Genomic DNA, 26,553 nt, shown 5'->3' on the forward strand with positions numbered 1-26,553 from the left:
GCCAGTTAAAAGGTCCCAGGGCTCATCCAGGAAACTACAGACTGGTGAGCCTAATACTAGTGCCTAGAAAAATGGTTGAAACTATTATAAAGAACAAAATTACTGAACATATAGTTTCATTGGACAAAGCCAATCTGCTACATTTTTTTTAAACAAAAAAAACAACACCCTCTTGTAACTTTATTGAAATGGACAAAATGCATTATATTACTGATTAAAAAAATGTAATCTCTCTCTCAGAAAAATTTTTTTATGGAAAGGGTTGGTGGTTTCATATTCAGCTGACACTGTTACCAACTAGCATTCATGGGATAGGATACAATGTTCTATTGTGGATTGATAACTGGTTAAAAGATAGAAAATAGATAGGGCTAAATGGTCAATTTCTCAGTGGAGAAAGGTGCATAATGGAGTTCCCCAGGGATCTGTACTAGGGCCACTGCTTTTTAATATAAATGTATAAAATATAATATATACATTTTTTTATAAATGACCTAGAGATGGGAACAACGAATGAGGTGATCAAATTTGCTGATGATACAAAATTATTCAAAGTTGTTAAATCACAAGAGGATTGTGATAAATTGCAAGCAGACCTTGTGAGACAGAACAATTAAATGGCAGATGACATTTAATGTGGACAAGTACAAAGTGATGCACTTAGGAAAGAACAATTCACATTACAGCTGCACACTACAAGATTTCACATTGGGAGTCATCACCCAGGAAAAGGATCTAGGCATCATTGTGGGTAATATGTTGAAATCCTCTGCTCAGTGTGTGGTGGTGGTGGCCAAGAAAGCAAATTGAATGTTAGTACTTATTAGGAAAGGAATGGAGTATAACACAGAATATCGTAAAGTCTCTGTATCACTCCTTGGTGCTAGTGTGTCTTGAGTATTGTGTGCAGTGCTGGTCATCATATATCAAACAAGATATAGCAGAATTAGAAAATATACAGAGAAGGGCAACTAAAATGATAAAGGTAATAGAAGGAATCCCATTTGAGGAAAGGTAAAAGAAGTTAGGGCTTTTCAGCTTGAAGAAGAGACGCTGAAAGGAGATTTGATAGAAGTCTATAAAATAATAAGTGGCGTGGAACAGGTAAATGTGAATTGGTTTATTTTTTCAAAAAGTAAAAAGACTAGAGGACATGCAATGAAGTTACTGGGAGATATGTTTAGGAAAAATAGGAAAACATTTTTACTCCATGCATAATGCATCTCTGGAATGCATTGCTAGAGGATGTGATAAAAGCTGTTAGTATAGCTGGGTTTAAAAAAAGGTTTAAACAAGTTTTTGGAAAAGTCCATAAACCATTATTAAGGTGGATTTGGGAAATCCACTACTTATCCCTAGGATAAGCACTAGCAGCATAGAATCTATCGACCTTTTGGGATCCCGACATATACTTATGACCTGGATTGTCCACTGTTGGAAACAGGATATTAGGCTTGAAGGACCTTTGATCTGATCCAATATGGCAAATCTTATGTTCTTATGAGTTAGCTGGACAAACCCTGATGTTTCAAATTTTCCCCCTGCTGACTTGCTACATTTTTTCCCAGGAAAATTGTTGCCCAAAAAAAATTTCTTGAAGGACAAGTAAGATGGCAATCCTCACATATGGGCGACAGAGCCTGGCATGGAATCTTGATTTTAAATATTCTAGAAGCTTTGTGTGCTGTACTAAGCTTGTGCAGCTGTAGCCACTTCCCTGCCTCTCAGACAGGACTGTTCAGTCTATTTTCGTCCGTAGAGCCCATCAGACACAGCTCTTTGCTCTCTGTCACGCTATTGCAATGAAAGATTTCTGGAGCTGCAGAAGCTGTTTTTTTCTAGCAGGGTCCTGCCAGTTTCCTTTTCTTTTTTATCTTCCTTTTGATAATATTTTTATTGTAGCATGCACAGGTCCGAGGAGCCCCTGGATCTTTTGCCCAATTCCGTGCCTGTGCTGAGTGTGAGCACTTCTGGTGCCTGTGCTGGTGCCTGTGCTGGTGCCTGTGCTGAGTGTGAGCACTTCTGGTCACTAATCTGTCAGCTTATAAGAACCGATCATGCTTTCATCATCCCTTCCCCCTTTCCCTCTCCTATTTTAGTATATTTCTATATAAATGTCAATAATACTTGGCAAGAGTAATAATATAGAAAGGGTGATTATATTTTCTCTTAGCAATAATATCACAGATCAAAAGAGCATTTGTATGAATAGAGGTAGAAAAAGCATATAAAGCTAAGCTAAATATACATATGTGTATAAAACGGTGGCAGTGTACTTTTCTGAATTGACTGTTCAGGCAAGCAAAGCAATCATTGCACAAGGGTTGGGATCATTGGCAGCGCTGGGAAGGCTTTCACGCACAAGCCTGTGTTAAAGTTAGCGGCTTACTAGCTCTTCAGTTTCCTGGTCTGTGTTACTGTTTTATGCTTACTGGATGTGTCACCCTATCCTTTTCACTGCTCCTTTCGCATCACAAAGCTCTTCACGTTTTTCAGTCCCTATGCCTCTCCCTTTCATTAGAGGTGACAGACAATGACATGCCCTTCTTCCAGGTACAAAGTTAACCAGAGAACTTTGGTTAACTTTAGACTAAATATTCAGCCGAAACTTAACAGGCCAAATTTGTCAGTTAACTTTATTCGCACATGGCTGGCTGTATATTGTCTTCATAAAAACATAAAAAATGCCATGATAAGTCACACCAAGGGCCATCAAGCCCAGCATCCCGTTTCTGAAAGTCAGCCTGTCTGAGTTGCAAGAACCTGGTATATCTGATAAAATACATCCATTTCCTACTAACCATTCCAGGGATATCAATAGCTTTCTTTAGTCTATCTGCTAAGAAGATGTTATGAATCTTTCCTCCAGGAACTTATGCAAACCTCATTTAAAGCCCACTATACTAGTCACTTTGACCACATCCTCTGGAAAGAGATCTTCCTGAGATTATCCTTCCAGAGAAACAGGAGCCTACTGTGTATTTCTTGACAGCTGTATTTTAGTATATTCCAAACTTGTCAAATTTCACTTTGACAGAAACTGACAGAGTCTCTGAAATCTGGTGTTATAGTGCTGCTGAATAAACACTTACTAAAGTAATTAACTCTAATTTTAATTTTACTCCAGGATCTTCTTCAATTCCTTGTCTTTATAACCCACAGAGTGCCAGAGCTTAATGAGTCAGAAAAGTGGTCAGAGGCCAGAGAGGTGCATAAACATCAGAACACAACTGAAAAATAAGAAATACCTCTCCTTAACATATCTTTACCTTAGAAAGATGTACAGTGATTATATGTACAGCTGTACTATCAATCTGGCTGACTTCTGATTGACTGTTAATACATTGCCTTTAACAAAAAAGGTTTATATTGTTCCTGGCCATTTGATAATAAAAAAAACAAGAAAAGCATCAGAAATGAAATAGAAATGTCTTTTTGTTCTTTTTTTCTTATAGTAGGAGTCCTGTCCGTTCACCATTGGACGAATCGGATAGTGAGGAGGTACTGAAATGACAAGTTTTTTCCAATAGATAACCAAATTTTAATGCATTAAAATGTTTAAATGATTTTCTGATTTAAAAAATTGTATAACTGTGTGAGACTTCAGCCTGCAATTTTCAGGTTCACTTTTGTCAATATACCTTAATGTTTTGACTTGTACCTGAATTCTCATCAGGGACTGAAACAGTTAAAGTATATTAATAAATACACTTTATTTTGACGGTGTGTTCAGCATTTTTTCAGGAAGACATTACCTTACTCTTGCACACCTTGCTGTTTAGGGACCTATGTACTAAAGCTTAGTGAGAATATGAAGGCATTTAGCATGCACACTAAATTGTTTGTGGTGCACTAAGACTCTGGTGTGCATGCTAAACTGGACTCCAGTGGAATGCTAGATGCAAATGAACCTTAAACAGATGTATGTTCCCTGTACGTACCAGGATCAGTCCAGACGGTGGGTTATGTCCCCCAGTCCAGCAGATGGAGTCAGCACAGGCTTCGAGGGGGCATAACCATATATACCACTACCCCCTCTGCAGGAGTTCAGTATCTTCTGACTCCAGCAGATGCGAGTAGGGGAATCAGAGTTTCCCCAAGCTGACAGGGAATTCCTTTTCTTCTGTTTTTCCTCTTTCTGTGTTTTTCTCTAAGCAGTTTGGATCAAGTTTAAAAAAAAAAAAGTGTTCTTCAATTTTTGGGGAGGCGTGGCTTCTGTTCTGTCCTTCTTCTGTGCTATCTCCCGCGACCTTGGTTCCTCTGGCCGGGGGTAAGTTTGCAGAGTATTTATTTTTGTGTAAGTTTTTGTTCGCAGCCTCCCAGCTCCGGTGCCTCGCGGAAGCCGGTGGGGCCGGCCTCTTCGTGACTTCCTCCCCGCGATCGGATTACAGCTCCTCGTGGGCTGCTGAGACAGGAAGGGAGGGATCTCCTGAGCGGGCAGCGCGGCCGTGCAGGCCCCCCCGCGGCACCTCATTCCATTTTCGGACGGCGGGCAGCGCAGGCCAACCGGGCCCCCCCGCGGCTGTCCCCCCCTCACGCTTGGCCCCCCCCCGAGGCTGTTTCATTTTATTTTTACTGGCGGCCCTGCGGCCGTCGCGTTATTCATCCTGCGGCGAACCGGGGTCCCGGATTTCCCGCGAGGGCATCTGCGCACGGTGTCTTCCCGGGGGGGAAGGCACCTCGCAGCCCCTCAGCGAATTTTCTTTTTTACCTTCTTTGCCCGGGCAGCGCGGGCCGGCCACTCCGCCATTTTTGGCAGGAACGGCGGCCATCTTGAATACACAGCGCGCCGAGGAGACTCAGGCAGCGCAGGGGGACATTGATTTTAGTGAGAGGCCTCCGCCGTTTTTGTCCACGGAGCACAGCTCTCAGGCCCTGGAACCGCCGGAATTTTCTTCCTCCGGGGCCCCCCCTAGCAGGCCGGGTTTTCCCCGGAGTTTATCTTGCTGATGCACTCGGCGTACTTGCAAAGTCTGGAAGCACCCACGGAGCCCCCCCTCGCCAAGGTGCCACGGATCACACCTACACCACAAGCCCCCCCTGGCCCGGTGGGTTCGGATTCAGGGGCGGGGGCCTCCCAGCTCCACACCCGGGTCCGTTTGACCCCCATAGCGGTGGGGGCGTCCTCCGTCCCGGAGGCGGATGGCCAGGCACCCTGGATTTGGGACAGGCGGAAGGCCCGCCGGAGGGGGATGACCCGCGCGCGCTCCGCCTTTTTCAGAAGGAAGAGCTGGACGACCTTATCCCGCAGATCCTCCGGTAGTTGGATCTGGACCCGCCAGCGCCAGTGGCCCCAGCCGTAGTCACGTCTTCCAAGAAGGGGGACCCAGTCTTGGTGGCACTTTGGCCGAGGTCCCGGGCTTTTCCCATCCACGAATCATTACTACAGCTTCTGATCAGGGAATGGGATACCCCGGAGGCTTCCCTGAAGGTCGGCCGAACCATGGAGAAGTTGTATCCCCTGCCTGAGGATTTCCTGGAGCTCATCAAGGTCCCAAAGGTGGACTCCGCGGTGTCGGCAGTCACAAAGAGGACGACTATTCCAGTGACGGGCGGAGTGGCTTTGCGAGATTCGCAGGACCGCAAGTTGGAAGTCTTCCTCAAAAGGGTCTTTGAGGTTTCCGCCCTGGGAATGCGGGCGGTTATGTGCAGTTCACTCGCCCAGCGGGCTAGCCTTCGCTGGGTGCAACAACTTCTCACGTCTCAGGACCTGCCGGCCGAGGAGGCTGCCCAGGCGGATCATCTAGAGGCTGCGGTTGCGTACAGGGCAGATGCCTTGTACGATCTGTTTCGGGTCCTCGCAAGATCCATGGTTTCGGTAGTGGCGGCACGCCGTCTGCTGTGGCTCTGCAACTGGGCAGCGGATACCTCCTCCAAGTCGAGTCTGGGATCTCTACCTTTTAGGGGCAAGTTTCTCTTTGGGGAGGATTTGGATCAGATCATCAAGTCCCTGGGGGAAAACGCTGTTCATCGTCTCCCGGAGGATAGACATCGTCCGTCGAGGGCTTTTGCTTCTTCCCGAACTAGAGCCAGGGCACAGCGGCGCTACAGAAGCTATAGGCCGGCGGGGCCTCGAGCTTCCGCTCCCAGATCGCAGCCCTGGTCGCGCTCCTTTCGTGGGCGCAGGCCCACGCGAGACGGCTCAGGATCGGGGAACCCCCCTCCTAAGTCTACTCAATGATGCCAGCCTTGCCCACTCCTCCACCCCCAGGATTGGGGGTCGTCTGGCGAGTTTCTACGAGGAGTGGGCGTGTATCACCTCAGACCAGTGGGTTCTGGACACCATAAAGCACGGCTACGCTTTGGAGTTTGTCCGCCCCCCAAGGGGACGGTTCATCTTCTCCCCCTGTGGCTCGGACCTCAAGAGAAGAGCGGTACAGCTAACTCTGGACAGGCTGCGGGACATAGGGGCCATCTCTCCCGTTCCCTTAGGAGAGGTGGGCTTGGGCCACTATTCCATCTACTTCGTCGTGCCCAAGAAAGACGGATCCTTCCGGCCCATCCTGGACTTAAAGGACGTCAACAAGTCACTGCGGGTTGTCCGATTCCGCATGGAGACGCTTCACTCGGTGATTGCGGTAGTGCATCAGGAGGAGTTTCTCGCCTCCCTGGACCTGACGGAGGCCGACCTACACATTCCCATCCTCCCGGATCACCGACATTTCCTCCGTTTCAAGATTTTGGGTCTACATTTTCAGTTCAGAGCGCTCCCGTTTGGCTTGGTGACAGCTCCCCGCACGTTCACCAAGATCATGGTGGTCGTGGCTGCGGCCCTCAGGAGGGAGGGCATTCTGGTTCATCCCTATCTGGACGATTGGCTCATCCGGGCAAAGTCCTTCTCCCAGGGACAGTCGGCGGTAGCCAGGGTTATCCAGGTGCTCCAATCCCTGGGTTGGGTAGTGAATTTTTCCAAGAGCTCCCTCGTTCCTTCTCAGCGCTTGGACTTCTTGGGGGCGAGCTTCGACACGCGTCAGGGCAAGGTCTTCCTACGCCCGGACAAGGCCCAATCCTTGCGGGATCACATACGGCGATTCTCTGCATTACCAGAACCCACCTCCTGGAACTACCTGCAGCTCCTGGGAGTGATGGGCTCCACCATCGACCTCGTGCCTTGGGCCTTTGCGCACCTGCGGCCCTTACAGACGGTGCTTCTTTCACGTTGGAAACCGGTCTCACAGGATTATCAGGTGATACTTCCGCTTCCGCAGACTGCCAGGTACAGTCTGGGTTGGTGGTTGGACCCGTCGAATCTGGCTCATGGAGTCTCCCTCGAAGTTCCCAATTGGGTGGTGGTGACCACGGATGCCAGCCTCGTCGGCTGGGGAGCCGTTTGCGATCGAAGCACCACGCAGGGGACGTGGTCCGCGGTGGAGGCGAAGTGGTCCATCAACCGGCTGGAAACCAGAGCGGCTTGTCTAGCGCTGCGGCATTTCCTCCCGCTTCTACGGAACCGGGAGGTCAGGATCCTCTCGGACAACGCCACCACCGTGGCCTACATCAATCAACAGGGAGGTACTCGCAGACGGCATGTCGCGATCGAGGCGGTGCTTCTGATGCAGTGGGCAGAGCGACATCTCGTCCATCTCGCGGCCTCCCACATTGCAGGGGTGGACAACGTTCAGGCGGATTTCCTAAGTCGTCAACAGCTGGATCCCGGGGAGTGGTCCCTCTCCGACGAGGCGATGCGGCTTCTCGTCCACCGGTGGGGGGTCCCCCACCTGGACCTGATGGCGTCCGCTCTCAATGCCAAGGCTCCGCGCTTCTTCAGTCGCAGAAGGGAACGCGGCGCGGAAGGAGTGGATGCCCTGGTGCTCCCGTGGCCTCCACATCTCCTGCTCTACGCCTTCCCACCGTGGCCGCTGGTGGGCAGAACCCTCCGCAGAATAGAACAACATCAGGGTACCGTGATCTTCGTCGCCCTGGTTTGCGGACCTGCTGCAGCTGGTGATAGATGGACCAATAAGACTGGGACACCTGCCCCATCTCCTCCATCAGGGCCCGGTATTTTTCGATCAGGCAGAACTCTTCTGTCTTGCGGCCTGGCTTTTGAGCGGCGTCGACTCCGGCGCCGGGGCTATCCGGAGGCGGTAGTCTCGACGCTGTTGCGGTCACGGAAGACTTCGACATCAGTAGCCTACGTTCGAGTCTGGAAGGTCTTCGAGGTGTGGTGCTCCAGCCAGGGCACGAGGCCCACGCGGGCTTCGGTGCCCCAGATTCTACAGTTTCTTCAGGAGAGCTTGGACAAAGGACTTGCCTATAATTTATTACGAGTTCAGGTCTCCGCCCTGGGTTCGCTATTGCAGTATGGGGGCTCTCTCCTACTTCAGCCGGACATCGCACGGTTCCTCAAGGGGGTCAAGCATACGCGTCCTCCACTGCGGGACCCCTGTCCCTCTTGGAGTCTTAATCTTGTGCTTCGCACCTTGTCAGGACCGCCCTTCGAGCCTCTACGGAGCGCAACGATTAAGGATCTCACTCTCAAGGCTGTCTTCCTCGTAGCCATCTGTTCGGCTCGCCGCATCTCGGAACTTCAGGCTTTGTCGTGTAGAGAGCCCTATCTCCGTTTCACGGACTCGGGGGTCTCTCTCCGCACGTCCCCTCCTTTCTACCGAAGGTGGTGTCGTCTTTCCATTTGAATCAGACGGTGGAACTTCCATCCTTCGCTTCCTCTGAGCCGAAGACTCTCCGCCTCTTGGATGTCAAGCACACGTTGCTTCACTATCTGGAGGCTACTAATGATTTTCGAATTTCTGACCATTTGTTCGTACTTTGGTCCGGACCCAGGAAAGGGTCTCAGGCCTCGAAGACGACCATTGCTTGGTGGTTGAAGGCTGGCATTGCCGCTTCTTACATTGGAGCGGGACGGACTCCTCCTTGCGGCATCATAGCGCACTCTACGCGCTCTCAGGCAGCCTCCTGGGCGGAGGCCCGTTCTGTCTCTTCCCAGGAGATTTGTCGTGCAGCAACCTGGAAATCTTTGCACACGTTCTCGAGGCACTATCGCCTGCATCTCGCCTCTTCAGTTTCTGGACACTTTGGCGAGCAGGTTCTCCGAGCAGGCCTCGCAGGACCCCACCCGAGTTAGGGAAGCTTGGGTACATCCCACCGTCTGGACTGATCCTGGTATGTACAGGGAAATGAAAATTATTTCTTACCTGCTAATTTTCGTTCCTGTAGTACCTAGGATCAGTCCAGACGCCCACCACGTTTGGGTTCTTAGTCCTGCTTCTTTCTGCTCCTCCACTCTCTACTTTCATAACTCCCTACAAGTTGGTTGGTTTTTTTCTACAGTTCACTGTTGTTGTTACAATTGTCATTTATGACACGGTTAAGCAAACTTGATCCAGAGTGTTTTTCTACTCGGGCTTTGATATACTCGATACTGAACTCCTGCAGAGGGGGTAGTGGTATATATGGTTACGCCCCCTCGAAGCCTGTGCTGACTCCATCTGCTGGACTGGGGGACATAATCCACCGTCTGGACTGATCCTAGGTACTACAGGAACGAAAATTAGCAGGTAACAAATAATTTTCATCTACATAGCATAATATGCTTTCCTCCGTTTGCTATTTAGTGAGTTCCTGCTAAAGCGTAAAATTTAACATCCACCTCAGAATGGATATTGAGTATTAGTGTGCACTTGAAATCCCCGTGCTAATTGGCCCAAAGTGAAAGAGCCATTTAACATGGGGACATTCATCAAGATCAGCCATAACCTCCAATCCAGGCTGGGCCCATTGTTATTATCAAAGTCCATCCATCATCAAGGCATGACCTTTGATCAAGAACTCCCCACATCATGACTCCACAACATAACATCAAGCCTCTAGCCCCCAAACAGCCCTATCATCATCAAGGCATCCCTCATGATCAACACTCCAATCAAGGATCCTCATCTAGGTTACCCTCCCATTTTCATAGCTCTAACCCACATTCAGGTCTCCCAATCATCAAATCCCCCTGCACCATCTAGAGTGGCCCAACTCTCCAACCACTCTGGAACACTTCCTTGCCATTTTTGAGTGTCTTAAACTGTGCAGGAGGGACATGGGAGCCCACTTGCTGGCATTTCTGTACACTGTCGAATGATGCTATCTAGTGGAGATTCACTACTAGGATCATGCTTTTTAGTGTGCCTGCTATAGAAGCTTTATTTTAGTGGGCACACAAAGAAATGTAGTACATTGCCTGTTAAATGGCTTTTTAGCATGTATGGTAAAAAAAAAAAAAAGAAATTTGCATGAGTTTTTTAATATAGTCAATTAAGAATTTTGTGTGTGATTAGTTTGCTTCACAATTTCAGCAAATTAAAAGCAGTGATATACCTCTAAAATCATGCAAGCCCTTTATTAGCACAATATAATGTATGTATTGTAAATGAAATCCTAATTTAAAGCAGCAGTTTCTCTGTCTAATGACAGAATTCTAATTTCCCCTGAGTATGATGGCAATGTAGTAAGGGTGAAAAGCTGCCTGTCTAAAATACAAAATTGTATTTTTTGTGGAAATAAATAGGATCCAAAGAATTAGGTGGTGGGCCTACAATATTCCGCTTACCTTTTTGAAAAATTTTGAGCATGCCCCAAATCACCAGTTTGATGCTTTAAATTCTACCTAATTGATAGGACAAGCCATGGAGGAAAAAAACCAAAGGGCTCAAGGAGAGTGGAGGCCTGGAAAATGTTTTCTTGCTTGCTACTCTAGTCAGTTCTAAACCTGAGCCATTTTAGGAAAAAAAAAGTTTCAACTCTAATGTAGCAGCAACTTTTAAAATTAGAATTTTGACAGGAGTGGAGGCACTATTGCTGTAAGCCAACATTTCATATACATGTTAGGTACAGAAGACAACACTGTATTGTAATAATAATGGACTTGCATGTTCATGGGAGAAGCCACTCCCTGGTGATTCCTGTCTTAGTTGTGGGGCTCCAATTTTATTATGGTCCAGAAAACCTAGGATAGAGCACAAAAAGCTGGTGTGGATTTTTCCCTCCCTTTTTTCCTCATTTCTAAGAACTTGCTCACTTTGAACCTAATCCCCAGAATCTCTCTAAATCTCGAGGTCTGCCTGCGTCCTATGCTCCCTCTGACCAGCAGGAGAACGCACTAATCTGCATTTCCCTGTACGTACCCGGATCAGTCCAGACTCCTGGGTTTGGCCCCCCCTCTAGCAGATGGAGACAGAAGTTTACAGACAAAAACTCCGCCTATATCTAGGCTGGTGCCACCTACAGTCCGGCAGTATTCTTCTGTCTCCTAGCAGGTGGAGAGGGTGCCATACCTACAGTCTATGCTGAGGCCTAGATTTAGGTGGTAGTTAGTATGTAAAAAAAAAAAGGAAGAGAAAGCAGTTTGAGAGTAGGAAGCCGGATTGGAGTTCGGACCACAGAGGCTTGCTTGCTGGTCACCGAGCCTGCCTCCCAGAGGGTAGTGAGGTCCTGAGGGGACCATCCCCTCTGGTTGAGACCGCTGTTATGTGGGGGAGCTCCACTGTCAGCGTCTATCAGGGCTGGGGGTGACATCGGGGTGCCCGGTTCCCTCCCCCCAGCTGGACCCGGACCTGATTTGCCGGTAACTGTGTCTGTGTGTTAAAAAAAAAAAAAAAGTACTGCCTGTTTTTCTTCTTTTGTCTGCGCCTCGTCTCTCCTGTCCTGTTCCTGTGAGGGGGGAGGTAGAGGACCGCCGTCATCGGGGAGATCTTTTCTTTTTTGTACTGTGCCTACCCTTTTTTCCTCCTCGGGGCTGCGATGCCGCGGAGAGCTGCATGTCAGGCCTGCGGGTCCGCGGCCGTCAAGGGACAGCCTGTGTTCGTCATGCATTTCTGGCGGGGAGGGGGGGTCCGCGACGCCGGCAGGGTCCCGGGGCAGCAGGCAGGTGTGCGCCGGTCCCAAGGTCAGCAGGCCGGCGATTAGTGCGGGGCCGGCTTCGGGGACGCCGGGGCCGGGCTCCATTTTGTTTTCTTCGCCGGCGTTTTCGGCGGGAACAGCGGCCATTTTAGGTCCGAGGGAAGCCGTGGCAGGCGCGTTGCCGGCATGTGAGGGGGAGGACGACCCTCCGAGGTTATCACCGCAGCAGGGGGGTCCCAAGGGGGACAGTTGCGCTTCTGCCATGGGGGCTTTCTCTCCACATCCCTCTGAGGGGGCGGAAGAAGAGGCCTCGGACTCAGACTCGTCCTTTGGGTTCCTGTTTGTTCTGCTTATGCATAAGGCCTTCAAGGCCCTTAGACGGGCCAAGAAGTGGGCATGGGAGACCTCCACTCCGGATTCGGGGCCTCGGGTGGAGAAAAGGTCCAAGCCAGGTCCGGGGTCGGAGGGCCAGAGTAGGGCTCGACCACTCCGGTCCTCGGTTCCCAGGGGGGAGCTGGAATCGACCACGGACATGGATGAGCCGGAGGACCCGTCCGGGGATACAGAGCTTCTGTCCCAGCCCCTGAGGGGGGTTGATGGGGACAGAGACCAAGGGGCCTCGGGTTCCCGAGGGGCCCATGCTACCGAGGGGGTTGACCCGATGGTGATCAGTTTGTTTCGGAAGGAGGAGCTGGGACCTCTTATCCCGGAAATTCTGGGGGAATTAGGGATCCAGGTGCCGGAGGAGGAGTCCCGGCTCGGAGTAACGGACCCGGTCATTTTGGGTCTCCGGGGGCCTCCTTTAGTCTTCCCTTTGCATTTTTCTGCCTTGGATTTGCTGTTTAAGGAATGGGACACTCCGGATTTGGGGTTGAAGGTGGCGAAGGCGATGGATAAACTCTATCCCTTACCGGAGGACGCCCTGGACATGCTGCGCATGCCGAAGATAAACTCGGCAGTAGTGGCGGTCACAAAGAAAACCACCATTCCGGTCACCAGAGGTACTGCTCTTAAGGATTTGCAAGACAGGAAGCTGGAGGTGCAGCTGAAAAAGATCTTCGAAGTCTCTGCATTGGGAATTCGTGCGGCGATTTGTAGTAATTTTTCCCTTCGGGCAGGTCTCCACTGGGCACAGCAGCTCTTGGCCAATGAGTCTCTGTCGCCGGAAGAAGCACGCCAAGCGAGTCACTTGGAGGCGGTGATCGCTTATAGTGTGGATGCCTTCTATGATCTTCTTCGCACTTCAGCCAGGACGATGGTTTCGGTGGTGGCCGCGCGGAGGCTGTTGTGGTTACGACATTGGTCGGCGGATGTGACTTCTAAAGCACGGCTAGGTTCCTTGCCCTTTAAGGGGAGACTGTTGTTTGGTAAAGAATTGGAAGATTTGATTGAATCCCTGGGGGAGAATAATGTTCATCGTTTACTGGAGGACAGGCCGCGGTCTCGGGGGGCTGGCTCTTCCAGGTCGCGTTTTCACGGTAGTCGCCGGCCTCAAGGCTCCCGGGGATCCGTTTCTTCTTTTCGCCACAGTGCACAGCGTCAACAATCTTATTCGCAGTCCTTTCGCGGGCGCCGTTTTGGTCGTTCGGGCGCCGGTCAGCCTGTGCAGGGGGGCAAACCTCATCCCACTTCTCATTTAGAGTATATTATTGATCTATGTAACCGTAAATATTGGCACACTATGGATAACCTAGAAACCAAACATATTTCATGCCTAAATGTAAACCGTTGTGATGGTACATTACTAAACGACGGTATAGAAAAGTTTTTAAATAAAATAAATAAATAAATGCGAAAGCGCCTCAGTTTTTTGCTCGAAGGCGAGAGACGGCAGCAGAGGGAGTAGATGCTCTGGCTCTTCCATGGCCGACGGACGTACTACTCTGTGTTTCCTCCGTGGCCACTCATAGGAAAGGTGTTGTGGCGGATTGAGGCACACTTGGCGGACGTTGTTCTGGTGGCGCCCGAGTGGCCATGGCACCCGTGAATCGCAGACCTCCTGAACCTGGCGGTAGAGGAGCCTCTCCGTTTCCCGTATGTTCCGGACCTTCTGCACCAAGGACCCCTGTGTTTCGACCAGGTCGATCGCTTTTGTCTAGCGGCCTGGCTTTTGAGAGGCAAAGGCTGAGATCTAAGGGCTACGCGGAACCGGTGGTCGCTACTCTATTACGCTCCCGGAAGACGTCTACTTCCTTATCTTATGTTAGGGTCTGGAAGTTGTTTGAATTGTGGTGTCTGGACCGGGACGTGGTTCCTAAGCGAGCGACCGTGCCGGATATCCTTCTGTTCCTGCAGGACGGTTTGTCTAAGGGTCTTTCATATAGTTCCTTGCGGGTTCAGGTGGCGGCGCTGGGTTCCTTACGTGGTTTGATTCAGGGGAAACCAGTGGCGGCTCATCCTGATGTAGCGCGTTTCCTGCGAGGGGCGAAACATCTGCGGCCTCCGATTTGCCAGCCTTGTCCGTCCTGGAATTTGAATGTTGTACTTCGGGCCTTGTGTGGCGCTCCGATCGAGCCTATTCGCAAAACCACCTTGAAGGATTTGACACTGAAGTGTTCTTAGTGGCCATTGTTTCGGCGTGTCGGATTTCCGAGCTTCAAGCTTTGTCGTGCAGGGAGCCCTTTTTGAGGATATCGGAGTCAGGGGTATCCTTGCGTACGGTTCCATCCTTCTTACCCAAGGTGGTTTCTTCTTTCCATGTCAACCAGTCGGTTGAGTTACCGTCGTTCTTGCAACTCGATGATTCGGATCCTTTGGCTAAGGACCTCCGTAAATTGGATGTGCGGCCCGTCCTGTTACGTTATCTGGAAGTAACTAATGCGTTTCGGGTTTCCGATCATCTGTTCGTGCTCTGGAGTGGTCCTCGAAGGGGCAATGTGGCGTCCAAGACTACCATTGCACGATGGTTGAAAGAGGCCATCAATTCGGCGTATATGTTGCAGGGCCGGTCCCTGCCCTTGGGGCTGCGTGCCCATTCTACTCGCTCTCAGGCCACTTCTTGGGCGGAATGTCGACATATCTCGGCGGAAGAGATTTGCAGGGCGGCCACGTGGAAATCTTTGCATACTTTTTCCCGGCACTACCGTTTGGATGTCAAGGCTCCTGGTGCGGGACGGTTTGGAGAAGGTGTGCTTAGAGCGGGCCTCTCTGGATCCCATCCCAGGTGAAGTGCCTTGGGTACATCCCAGGAGTCTGGACTGATCCGGGTACGTACAGGGAAAAGAAAATTAGGTTCTTACCTTTGATAATTTTCGTTCCTGTAGTACCACGGATCAGTCCAGAGTCCCACCCGGATAAGTGCTACTATCGGGAGAGGCCATAGTGTACGTGCTGCTGTCTGTTTGATATTTTGCTCCTTTTCTGTCTGTTATCGGTATCTCGGGTTCGTTTTCCCAGTTGGGCGTTGAGAACCGGTAATGAGGATTCTGTTGGACTGGTGGTGTTGCTCCTGGTTAGAAGGTTCGTTAGCCAGTTTGATTTGTGATTTTCCTGCTCTGACATTAAGTAATACTGCCAGACTGTAGGTGGCACCAGCCTAAATATAGGCGGAGTTTTTGTTTGTAAACTTCTGTCTCCATCTGCTAGAGGGGGGGGGGGGGGGCCAAACCCAGGAGTCTGGACTGATCCGTGGTACTACAGGAACGAAAATTATCAAAGGTAAGAACCTAATTTTCTTTTCCTTTCCAACCAGTCAGAACACTGCAGATGAATGGACTATGCTTATTGACCAAAAGATAGGAAAGAGAGATCAGCAGGCTTGCTGATGTCACTCCTTATATGTCTCTGTGCTGGCATCAGGCCTGCTGGTATTCTTTGTTTCCAGCAGATGACTGGGTAATCATCCTGTCTTTTGAACTGCAGTCTAATAAACTGAGTAGGAAAAAATTGGTAATCTTCCATCAATTGAGTGGGGTCCTGAGATTTAGATTTAAAATCTGGAAAAAATATAAAGATAAATAGAATCAGTCTGGGGAGAAAGCCTTGGCTCCCTCCCTCAGTGCTGGGAATCAGGATCAAGGGGCTTCCAGGATGATTGGGAGTTTTGGACCTCTCCTTCCTTTCCCCCTCCCTATCTACCCTCTCCGCCCTTCTCCTCTGGCCTTTTTTGGTTTCCCCTTGACATTTGGTGACTGTTTCTTTAAAGTCTGCTGGATGTGCTGCAGTGGAAATAAAAATGTAAAAAAAACCCCAAACAGGTCTTATTGGCAGCAGAGGCCTCTCCAGAGCATCGGAGCCAGCTGAAAGATTTCAGTGGTGAATTGCCTGAATTTGAATTTTGGGGAGGGCAGAGTAATCCCGTGTTTGATTATACAGACATGCAGCGAGGTTTCTAAAATGGCGGCCAACTCAGAGTGTGGAAAGAAGGTACAGCCCAGCAGGAGGATTGCAGTATTGTTACGAATGTGCAAAGGCAAAATGGGATCTGAAAGGCACTGAACTGAGTGTGGGAGGAGGATCAGACTGGATAGCTGCTAGAGGGAATTTTACCGCCGGCTCTGTCTTACTGGAGGAGGCCATTTTACAGCCTTGGGGCAATGAGGGAGACTTTCGTGCCCCCCCCCCCCCCCCCCCCCCCAAACCTTGAACATGGCATTTTGATACAGGGGAGTTCTCCAGGGACTTGGCCTGTGTTGACAGCAGTTGTGTTCTCCTCCTTGTCCTTACATGTGACTTCTCTTTCTTGGGCAGCCATTTTTAGTGAGGTTTTTTTTTTAAGGGGCTGGAAGCATTTTGTATGGGGCAAAGGGATCTCATATGGACCTGCCCTGGCGCCTTTAATGCCCTAAAATTTCTGTCTCTCTCTGTGAGCATGAAGTGCACCAGAGTAGAAGAGGACAGACAGGGAGGAGAAAATGAATTTTACCCCTCTGATGACTTTATTAATGGTCTCAGGGAGTTACCACAAGATATGAGTGCGGAGGATTTAGAGGAAGGGGAGTGTACTTTTGAAGGGGAGGACGGTTCTGTGCTGTGGCTCTTTCATAGAAATAAGTTGGCAACTCTGATTTCCCAGTCGTGCACTTTGAATATTACATATGAAAGAAGGGAGGATGCTGTAACTTCTGAGGCAGACCCGATTATGGTTAGCCTTAGGAAATTTAACATCCACTTCACCAGGCTGTGCAGGATCTCATTGATTTAGAGTGGATAGCCCCTGAAGCTCATTTTAGGGATGAGTGTTCTCTTGCAAAACTATATTTTTTGGATCCTGTCCAGAAGGAGAAGTTGTGTTTTCCTAGACATTTGTCAGTTCAGTGACCAAGAGGATAACTTTCGCAGTAGAGCAGAGGTGGCCAACTCCAGTCCTCAAGAGCCACAAATAGGCCAGGTTTTCAGGATATCCACAATGAACATGTATGAGGTAGATTTGCATGCATAGCCCCCATTGTATTCAAATCTATCTCATGCATATTCATTGTGGATATCCAAAAAACCTGGCCTGTTTATGGCTCTCAAAGACTAAGTAGTTAGCCAGCCCTGCAGTAGAGGGTGCTGCAGCACTTATGAATGCCCAGGACAGGAAAATAAATTACTTGCTTAAACAAGTCTTTGAGGCCACTAGCCTGGTACTTCAGATTTCAGCATAATGCAATTTCTCACAGTCCTCTTGCAATTTAACAACTTTGAAAAAGTTTGTATCATCGGCAAATTTGATCACCTCACTCGTTCCCATTTCCAGGTCATTTATAAATATACAAGCCGTTAAGCCCGTTAAAACGGGCTACATCCCTCTGTCTCTCACCTCCCCCTCTTTCTCTCTCCCCTCACTCTTCACCACCCCCTCCCTCACCCACTCCTCCCCACCCTCCCTCTCCTATCACTCAGTCCCTCCCTCCCACTCAGTCTCACTCACTCCCTCCCCCCTCTCTCCCTCCCTCTCACTCACTCAGTCCCACTCACTCTCACTCAGTCCCCACTCCCTCCGTCCTCTTCCCTCAGTCCAACTCCCTCCCTCCTCTCCCTCAGTCCCACTCCTCCCTCCCACTTAGTCCCACTCCCTCCCTCAGTCCCTCCCCCTCACTCAATCCCTCCTCCCACTCAGTCACTCCTCCCCCCTCCCTTCTCACTCACTCAGTCCCACTCACTCTCCCTCAGTCCCACTCCCTCCCTCTCTCTCCCAGTCCCACTCCCTCCCTCAGTCCCCCCTCTCCCTCTCACTCAGTCCCACTCCCTCCCTCTCACTCAGTCCCTCCCCCTCACTCAATCCCTCCCTCCCACTCAATCCCTCCCTCTCACTCAGTCACTCCCTCCCACTCTCTCTCTCCGTCCCTCCCTCCCACTCAGTCCGTCCCTCCCTCTCTCTCTCTTCTCCCTCCCTCGCTACCGCCCGCTGTCGCCGCTACCGCCGCCGCTCGCTACCGCCATCGCCGCTACCGCCGTCGCTACCACCGCCGCTCGCTACCGCCGCCGCCGCCCGCTGCTGCCACTGGACGCCGCCATTTTTTTTCTTTCTGAAGCTGCCTCAGAGCGACGTGCTCGCCCGCACATGCGCGGTAGAGCTGGTCTCTACTGCGCATTTGCGGGCCGTCGGTCACAGGCCATTTATAAGGTAGATTAAAAAGCAGTGGTCACAGAACAGATCCTTGGGACACTCCACTATTCACTTTTCTCCATTGTGAAAATTTGCCATTTAGTCCTTCTCTGCGTTTTCTGTCTTTTAACCAGTTCCCAATTCACAATATGACATGCCCCCATCCCATGACTTTTTAATTTCCTAAAAAGTCGCTCATGAGGGACTTTGTCAAATGCTTTCTATAAATCCAGAATCGCCATATCAACTAGCTCACCTTTATCCAAATGTTTGTTTATGCCCTCAAAAAAAAAATGTACGAGATTAGTCACTGAATGGCTAAATTAATTTTGGCATTGTCCCATTAAACCATGCTTATCTTATCTATATGTTCAACAATTTGTTCTTTAAGATAGTTTCTACTATTTTACCTGACACAGACATCAGACTTACTGGTCTGTAGTTTCCTGGATCACCCCGGATCCCTTTTTTAAAACTGGCATTACATTGGCAACCCTCCAATTTTCAGGTATCATAGACCATTTTAATGATAGTACAAATTACTAATAGCAGGTTCGCTATTTCATTTTTCAGTTCTTTCAGCACTCTGGGCCAGGTGATTTGTTACTCTTTAATTTATCAATTTACTCTACTACATCTTCTAGGTTCACTGAGATATATTTCAGTTCCTCTGAATCACCGTCTTTGAATATTTCTGGCATGAGTATCTCTTACATCCTCCTCAGTGAAGACTGAAGCATAGAATTAATTTAGTCTCTCTGCTATGTCTTTGTCATCCCTAAATGCCCCCTTTACCCCTTGATCATGTAATGGTCTAACTTACTCCCTTGAAGGTTTTTTTCTTCAAATGTACCTGAAAAGGTTTTTATTAGGAGTTTTTGCTTCCACGGCAAGTTTCTTTTTTAATTCTCTCTTTACTTTCCTTTTCAATGTCTTGCATCTAACTTGTCAGTGCTTAGGCTGTTTCCTGTTTTTTTCATTCAATCCCTTTTCCATTTCTTGATAGATGTTCTTTTACCTGTTACAGGCTCTCTCATCTCACATTTTAACCATGCTGGTAGTCATTTAGCCTTCCTTCCACCTTTTCCAATGCATGGACTACATCTGGTCTGGACTTCCAAGATGGTATTTTTAACCAACAACTATGCCTGATGTAAATTCTTAACCTTTGCAGCTACTCCTTTCAGTTCTTTCATAACCATTTTTTCATTTTATCATAGTCATCTTTTTGAAAGTTAAATGCTGCCACAGTAGATTTCTTTAGTGTCGTCCTAGTCATTAAGTCAAATTTGATCATGTGATTACTATTGCTAAATAGCTTCAACACTGTTACCCTTGCACCAAATCCTGTGTTCCACTAAGGACTAGGTCTAAAATAGTTTCCCCTCATGTTGGTTCTTGTACCAACTGCTCCATATCTAGCATATCCTGATGTGACATTCATCCAGTCAGTACTGGGGTAATTGAAATCCCTCATTATTACTGTGCTGCTGATTGTGTTAGCTTCCCTAATTTCTTTTAGCTTTTCATTTTCTATCTGTTCATTTGGCTAGGTGGATGACACCCACTGCTATTTTATTCCCCTTTTCACCCGTAATTTCTATCCATAATGATTTAACATTGCATTTTGATTCTTGCAGAACTTTTATCCTGTTTGATTCAATGCTCTCTTTAATATATAGTGCCACTCCTCCATCAGTTTGATAATTTTGCTAAAATTTGTACCCTGGTATCACAGTATCATATTGCTTATCCTCCTTCCACTAGGTCTCTGAGATTATGACTACCTCGCCATTCAGTGCAGGAGTTGGGATGGATAGTCAACTTTCCCAAGAGCAACCTTCAAACGGCTCTAAGACTAATTTAATGAAACTCCCCATCAATGGGAAGCACTTGTTTGGAAAGGAGCTGGAGAAGATGGCTGAGTTTGGGAGGACTCCAAGGTGCTCTCGAAGGATAGGGTGATGGTCTCAGCTCATAGCTTCTTCTCCTGTAGTAGATATTGGGATTTCAGCATTCAAAGAGAGCAGAGCTTTGATTACTCAGAAATCAAGAACCTTTTCTTGCTAATCTTCTTTTGTTCCAAAATGGCAGGTAAGGATAGTAATTCTAGTTCTATCCAATTCTTCTAGGGCCACCCAGAGATAGGCGGCTATCAGTCCAAGTTTTATTGGCAATAGGCCTAGATTACATCTAGTTAGAGAGTCCTGGATATCGTCCAAGTAAAGTATGTCCTGGAATTCTCGTATACGGTTCTGATGATTTTATGGTTTCTCACTGTCTTTCCATCAGAAAATGGGAGGTGGCCAAAAGTTCCTGGAGGTCCAGCGGGGGTCAGGGAGCGATTTCCTGCCGCGAATCGTTTTCCGTACGGAAAATGGCGCCGGCAGGAGATCGACTGCAGGAGGTCGTTCAGCGAGGCGCCGGAACCCTCGCTGAACGACCTCCTGCAGTCGATCTCCTGCCGGCGCCATTTTCCATACGGAAAACGATTCGCGGCGGGAAATCGCTCCCTGACCCCCGCTGGACCTCCAGGAACTTTTGGCCAGCTTGGGGGGGGCCTCCTGACCCCCACAAGACTTGCCAAAAGTCCAGCGGGGGTCCGGAAGGACCTCCTGCCGTGGAATCGTGTTGGTCTATGGCCGCCGCCATTTTTCGGCGCCATTTTGGAAAATGGCGCCGGCTGAAGACAACAAGATTCAATAGCAGGAGCCCGTTCCGGACCGCTGCCGTTCCGGACCGCCGCTGGACACCCAGGTTATTTAAGTCATTTGGGGGGGGTTCGGGAGGGTGGGAGATTTAATTTAAAGGGTCGGGGGTGGGTTTTAGGGGGTTTTAATGTGCCGGCTCACGATTTTACGATTTTTCACGATATTTTACCCCCCCAAACGGCAACAATACGATTCCCTCCCCCTCCCAGCCGAAATCGATCGTTAAGACGATCGAGGACACGATTCACATCTCTACTGATTAACTTCATCGTCCTTGGTATGTGGATCTCATGTGGCTGATGCACGGTCTCTGAAACTTTCATTCCAGATTGATTTTATCTTACAACTTGGCCCTTGAAAGTGCATGTTTAATGAAGAAGGAATATTCCCAAGCAGTAGTGGCTACTGTTTTGATGGCTAAGAAGTTTTCCACTTTCCTGACATATGTACTTATTTGAAGAGTTTTTGAAGATTGGTATTCTGAGCAACCATGCACACCACAGAAGGCTTTGGTTCCACTAATTCTGGATTTCTTGCAAGAAGGTCTTTTTAAGGGTTTGGCTATAAACACCTGATGGTACAGGTTGCGGCCTTGGCATGCTATAACGGGGGCTTTCATGGGAGGACTTTGACTTCACATCCAGATGTGCTTCATTTTTTGAGGGATGTTGAATATGTTAGACCTCTGCTAAAGATCCTGTTATCATTGTGGGAATTTGAATTTGGTGTTGTCTTTCCTAGTGGGATCGCAGTTTTCACTAATAAAGGGTATTTCCTTGAACTTACTTATCCTAAAGACAGTCTTTCTGGTTGCTATTTGTTCTGCAGGCTTTGTCTTGCAAGGAACATTTCCTTTAGATTACAGAAGACATGGTACAACTATGGAGAGTGCCATTCTTTCTTCCAAAGTGGTTTTCAGTTTCCATCTCAATCGGGCAATTTCCTTGCCTTTGTACAGAAGGGGTGCAGATGTGGAGGATAGTGAAATTCTTCAAGCCATGGATGTCAGAATCCTTTTGAGATATCTCAAAGTCACTATGCCCTTCAGAAAATCAGATCATCTTTTTGTTCTGTATGGAGGAATTCAAAAGGGTGAGGCAACAATTAAGATAAAAATGGCCCATTGGATTAAGGAAGTGATTACAGTGGTCTATGTGGATGCTGAGATTTCCTGCCTAAATAGGTTTGAGTTCATTCAATTAGAGCTCAAACTACCTCTTGGGCAGAATTGTGTTTGGTATCTCCTTTGGAGATTTGTAAGGCAGCGACTTGGTCTTCATTGCACATCTTTTCTGAGCATTACTGCTTGGATGTTCAGTGCAAAGAGACTTCTTTTGCTTCAGCGATCTTGCAAGGAGCAGAGGCAGCATCCCACCGTATTCAAGAGTAGCTTGGGTACATCCCATTTGTTTGGACTGGTCTGACTGAATGAAGAGGAAAGTAAAATTACTTCAGGTGAGTGTTTCCTGGTTTTTGTGGTTTTTACGTCTTAACTTCCATGTTGTTCTGGAAGTCTGTGGTTTGTTTAAAAAAAAAAAAAAAAAAAAGAGGAATCAGAATGTTTCTCTCATTGATGAGTTTAAATTAAAAAGTTGTCTACAGTTTAGCTTGTTACAGAAATATTGGCAGGCTGGTGTCAGCACCGATGCATATAAGGAGTGACATTAGTGAGCCCATTGATCACTGTCTCCATTTTCTGGTTGGTGACCATATCCCATTCATTTGGACTAGTCTGACTGGATTTAAGGAAAGGAAATTACCAGGTAAGAAGTAATTTCATCATGCCTTCTTCATCATCCCGCTTCAATATTGTGGTTTAGACCATTGAGGTATTAGCAATAAATTAACGAGAAACTGTAAGAATCTCGATACAATGTACTGTCTATCATGTAAAAACTGTTATCAGATTAATTTCCCGTACTACTTGCCTTATATCTTAGATCTTTAGTTAATATGTATGTGAACACCCCATTTGATTGATGCTAGTTCCTGTCTATGAATACCACTCCATAAACTGTAACCATTTGTTGATTTATAATAGGAATGTTAATTTTGTAAATCATTGTGATCTTCATATGGAATGATGGTATAAAAAGGGGTAGATTTTAAAAGGAGCGCGTGCACCATCCATTTGCGTGTGGTTCCTGGCGCACACACATGGATGCGCCAATTTTATAACATGCATGCGCATGTTATAAAATCCATTGGCTGCATGCACACACGCGCCGGATTTTAAAATCCATGTCTGCCTTGGGGGGGGGGGGTGAATTACGAGGGGAAACACAATCGAGCCTCCCCCAGTTCCCTCCCAGTCTATTCCAATTAAGGAACGGACTGGGAGGGAACTTCCCTACCCCCCCTGCCTAATCTTCCTTCCCTTTCCCCTCTCCACCCCGACCCCTAACCCCTACCTAGCTACCCAAAATTTTTTATTTTTTTACTTACTGCTAGCCCCTTCCCCGGGACAGCGGCTAATGGCTGATGTTACGGCCGGCCTCCACCCCGACCCCCCCCCCCCGCCTGCCCCTTTTTCAACACTTGTGCGTGTATCGGGACTTACGTGTGTGGCCTAGTTTTTTGAAAATGCGCGCAGGGCCCAGCCACACATGCAAGTCTCAATTTTTATGCAAGCATCCCTTTGAAAATTCACCCTAAAATGTCAAAATAAATGTGATGACCCAGGGTCTCCCGGCATCTGCTGGCAATGTGCTTTATACCAATAGGACTGAAGAGGAGGCAGAAGCAGGTAAGGAGGTCAATCAGCTGGATGGAATAGAGAGATAAGAAAGGAGAGTGACATCTGGGATGAAGACAGTTGCAGCAGCAAAAGAAGAAAAACACAATGTAAAATGCCACTTCCCCAGAAAAAAACATAATTTCTAGCAGGGAAAAAAATCAAGTCCCTGCTTAAAGCTTCTGAAACATGGGCCGGATTTTAAAAGGGGTACGCGCGTAACCCTTCTAAAACGGCGCTGCGTGCGCCGAGCCTATATTGCATAGGCTTCCGGCGCACGCAAAGCCCCGGGACGCGCGTAAGTCCCAGGGCTTTCTTGGGGTGGGCGTGTCGGGGGGGCGTGATGCGGTCGGCGCGTCATCCGGGGGCGGGTACCGCGGGCGTGGTTTTGGCCCGGGGGCGTTCCAGGGGCGTGGCCGCGGCCTCCGGTCCAGCCCCCGGACTGGAACACGGCGTGCGGCAGCCGGCCCAGCGCGCGCAAAGTTACACCTCCCTCTAGCAGGCGTAACTTGTGCGATAGAGGTGGGGGGGGTTTAGGGCCGGGGGGTGTGGGTTAGGTAGGGGAAGGGAGGAGAAGGGGGGGGGGGAGGCGGAAGGAAAGTTCCCTCCGAGGCCGCTCCGATTTCAGAGCGGCCTCGGAGGGAATGGGCAGCACGCGCAGGGCTCGGCGCGTGCAAGTTGCACAAATGTGCACCCCCTTGTGCGCGCCGACCCCGGATTTTATAAGATACACGCGGCTACACGCGTATCTTATAAAATCCAGCGTACTTTTGTTCGCGCGCGCGCTGTGTTTTAAAATGTACTCCTATGTGTCTAGGTGTGTCCTTTTTTTGAGATCATATACTATCTTGTGTTTGGCTGAAGATTACACCATGGAAAATGAGTCTGATGTTACACAGTTCATGTGAAAGAAATTCTTTCCTTTTTTTCAGGAACCAGATATCTACTTCACAGATCCACAACAGTTGCTTCATATCTTCACAGAGCTGGAGGAACAGAATCTCTCCCTCATACTAAACTGTCAGGAAACACATGAAAATCTGGAGGAAATTAAAGAGAGAAGCCAGATCATGCAAAACAAACTGTAGGTTGTAAAAAAAGAACCCATTAAACATCATGCACCGGCAGCTAGCCGGCGCACGGAACTTACTTTATCTATTTAGATGAAGTAAGTTATGAAATACAGGAAAAAATGGTAGGGAAAAGGGGTTTTAGGGATCGCAGAAGAGAGGGGATAAAGGAGGCAGAGTAGGAAGGGGGTATAGGGAAGTTCCCTCCCAGTCTGATCCTTAATTGGGAGGGAACTGGGAATCGGCTGATCGCGTCATTGTGCATATTTTTCTAAAATTCCCCCCCCCCCACGTGTGCAAAGGAGGCCACCCACCTGCACGCACGGACATTAAAATCCAGCACGCATGTGCACGCAGGAACCGTATTTTATAACATGCGCACACTGACGCACGCATGTTATAAAATTGCGCATCCATGTGCATGTGCCAGAAACCGCGTCCACATGGACGTGCACACAGATGTTTTAAAATCCACCCTATACTGAGCAGAATGACTATCTAATATATATACAAATATGATTAAAGGGACCTTTAAAAGCAACTGTTCTAGGAAAAATGTTTTCAATAATTCAGTTAGTAATTAAAACAAATCATTAATATCCTCCTTTTTTTGTCCTGATTTGTATTTCATTCCTGAAGTAGTAATGTATTAAGAGCTTTTGAAAACAGCTCTTATTTAACCACTCTGACCATTCTGAATCTAGAGAAATCGGGACACTGCTAGTGATTTTAGGGGGTCATTTATCAAAATGCATTAGGGTATTATCGCGTGCATTAGGGCCCCAACGCCCACGATAACTCTGTAACACATGTGATAAATACCGCATTGTGAAATGCATATGCAAATTAAAAATTTTTATTCAAGTGGGAGGAGTTTGGGTGGGGTTAATGAAAATGAGGACTGGTTAATGTTGCATGCAAATCCCGTTTCGAGAGGGGAGAGAAAGAAAGAGAGCACCTCTGAGGAGGGTCACTTATAATTGAACTTTTTATTCCACTGTTAAGAGGGGGCATTATGAACTCAGGGTGGGGTGGGGGTGGTTTCTGGAGGCCAATTTTATATGCACAGTCATATGTACGAACAGCACAGTGACCACCAGTCAAGACTGAAAGTGATTTGGAGGGATGAAAGGTAAATGAAAAGTAGATTTGTACCATGTACTGTCAACCTAGCTTGATGCTCTCTCTACCTAGCTACAATTTATTTATTTATTTGTTTGTTTATTTATTTATTTAGAGTTTTTTCTATACCGATAGCCGTTTGCACATCGTATCGGTTTACATACAACTAAAAACTTTTGGGCATGGCCCTTACAAAGAACAATCGAAAGATATGTAACAAAATATATATAAGAGATATATATGTATTAAGAACCAGGACTATATATATGGGTATCTTAGACAGCTACAGTAACAAAAACTATATATTAATGCGAGTGATTATAATACAGGGTATCATGCTGAAGAGCATAACAATGTATACGACAACTATAATACAAGGTACTAAGAGTTATGGTTAATCAAAAACGGCGTTCTTACAGCGTTCTTAATCAGTTGCCAAGGGTGGGGTATAAAGACGGGGGAGGGGAGCAGACTTCATAAAAGGGTCATATGAAGTGGTCCCGGAGCACACAAAGGAAAGAGCAGAAATAAAAGCAA

At 48.0% G+C, this 26,553-nt stretch overlaps 1 protein-coding gene across 9 annotated transcripts in view; it reads left to right on the plus strand.

The window, feature by feature from the left end:
* CCDC38 (coiled-coil domain containing 38) overlaps positions 1-26,553 on the plus strand; it is a 209,502-nt gene that overhangs the window by 113,708 nt on the left and 69,241 nt on the right. For 8 of the 9 annotated variants that reach the window (XM_029601566.1, XM_029601575.1, XM_029601573.1 and 5 more), the window contains exons 11-12: positions 3,456-3,501; positions 24,757-24,908. In XM_029601566.1, coding sequence (XP_029457426.1) covers positions 3,456-3,501; positions 24,757-24,908 — 198 coding nt within the window. The remainder of the gene's footprint in view (positions 1-3,455; positions 3,502-24,756; positions 24,909-26,553) is intronic. The other variant, XM_029601574.1, reaches the window with a different exon arrangement.

This window comes from Rhinatrema bivittatum, chromosome 4, assembly GCF_901001135.1.
Source record: "Rhinatrema bivittatum chromosome 4, aRhiBiv1.1, whole genome shotgun sequence".
Taxonomy (NCBI): Eukaryota; Metazoa; Chordata; class Amphibia; order Gymnophiona; family Rhinatrematidae; genus Rhinatrema; species Rhinatrema bivittatum.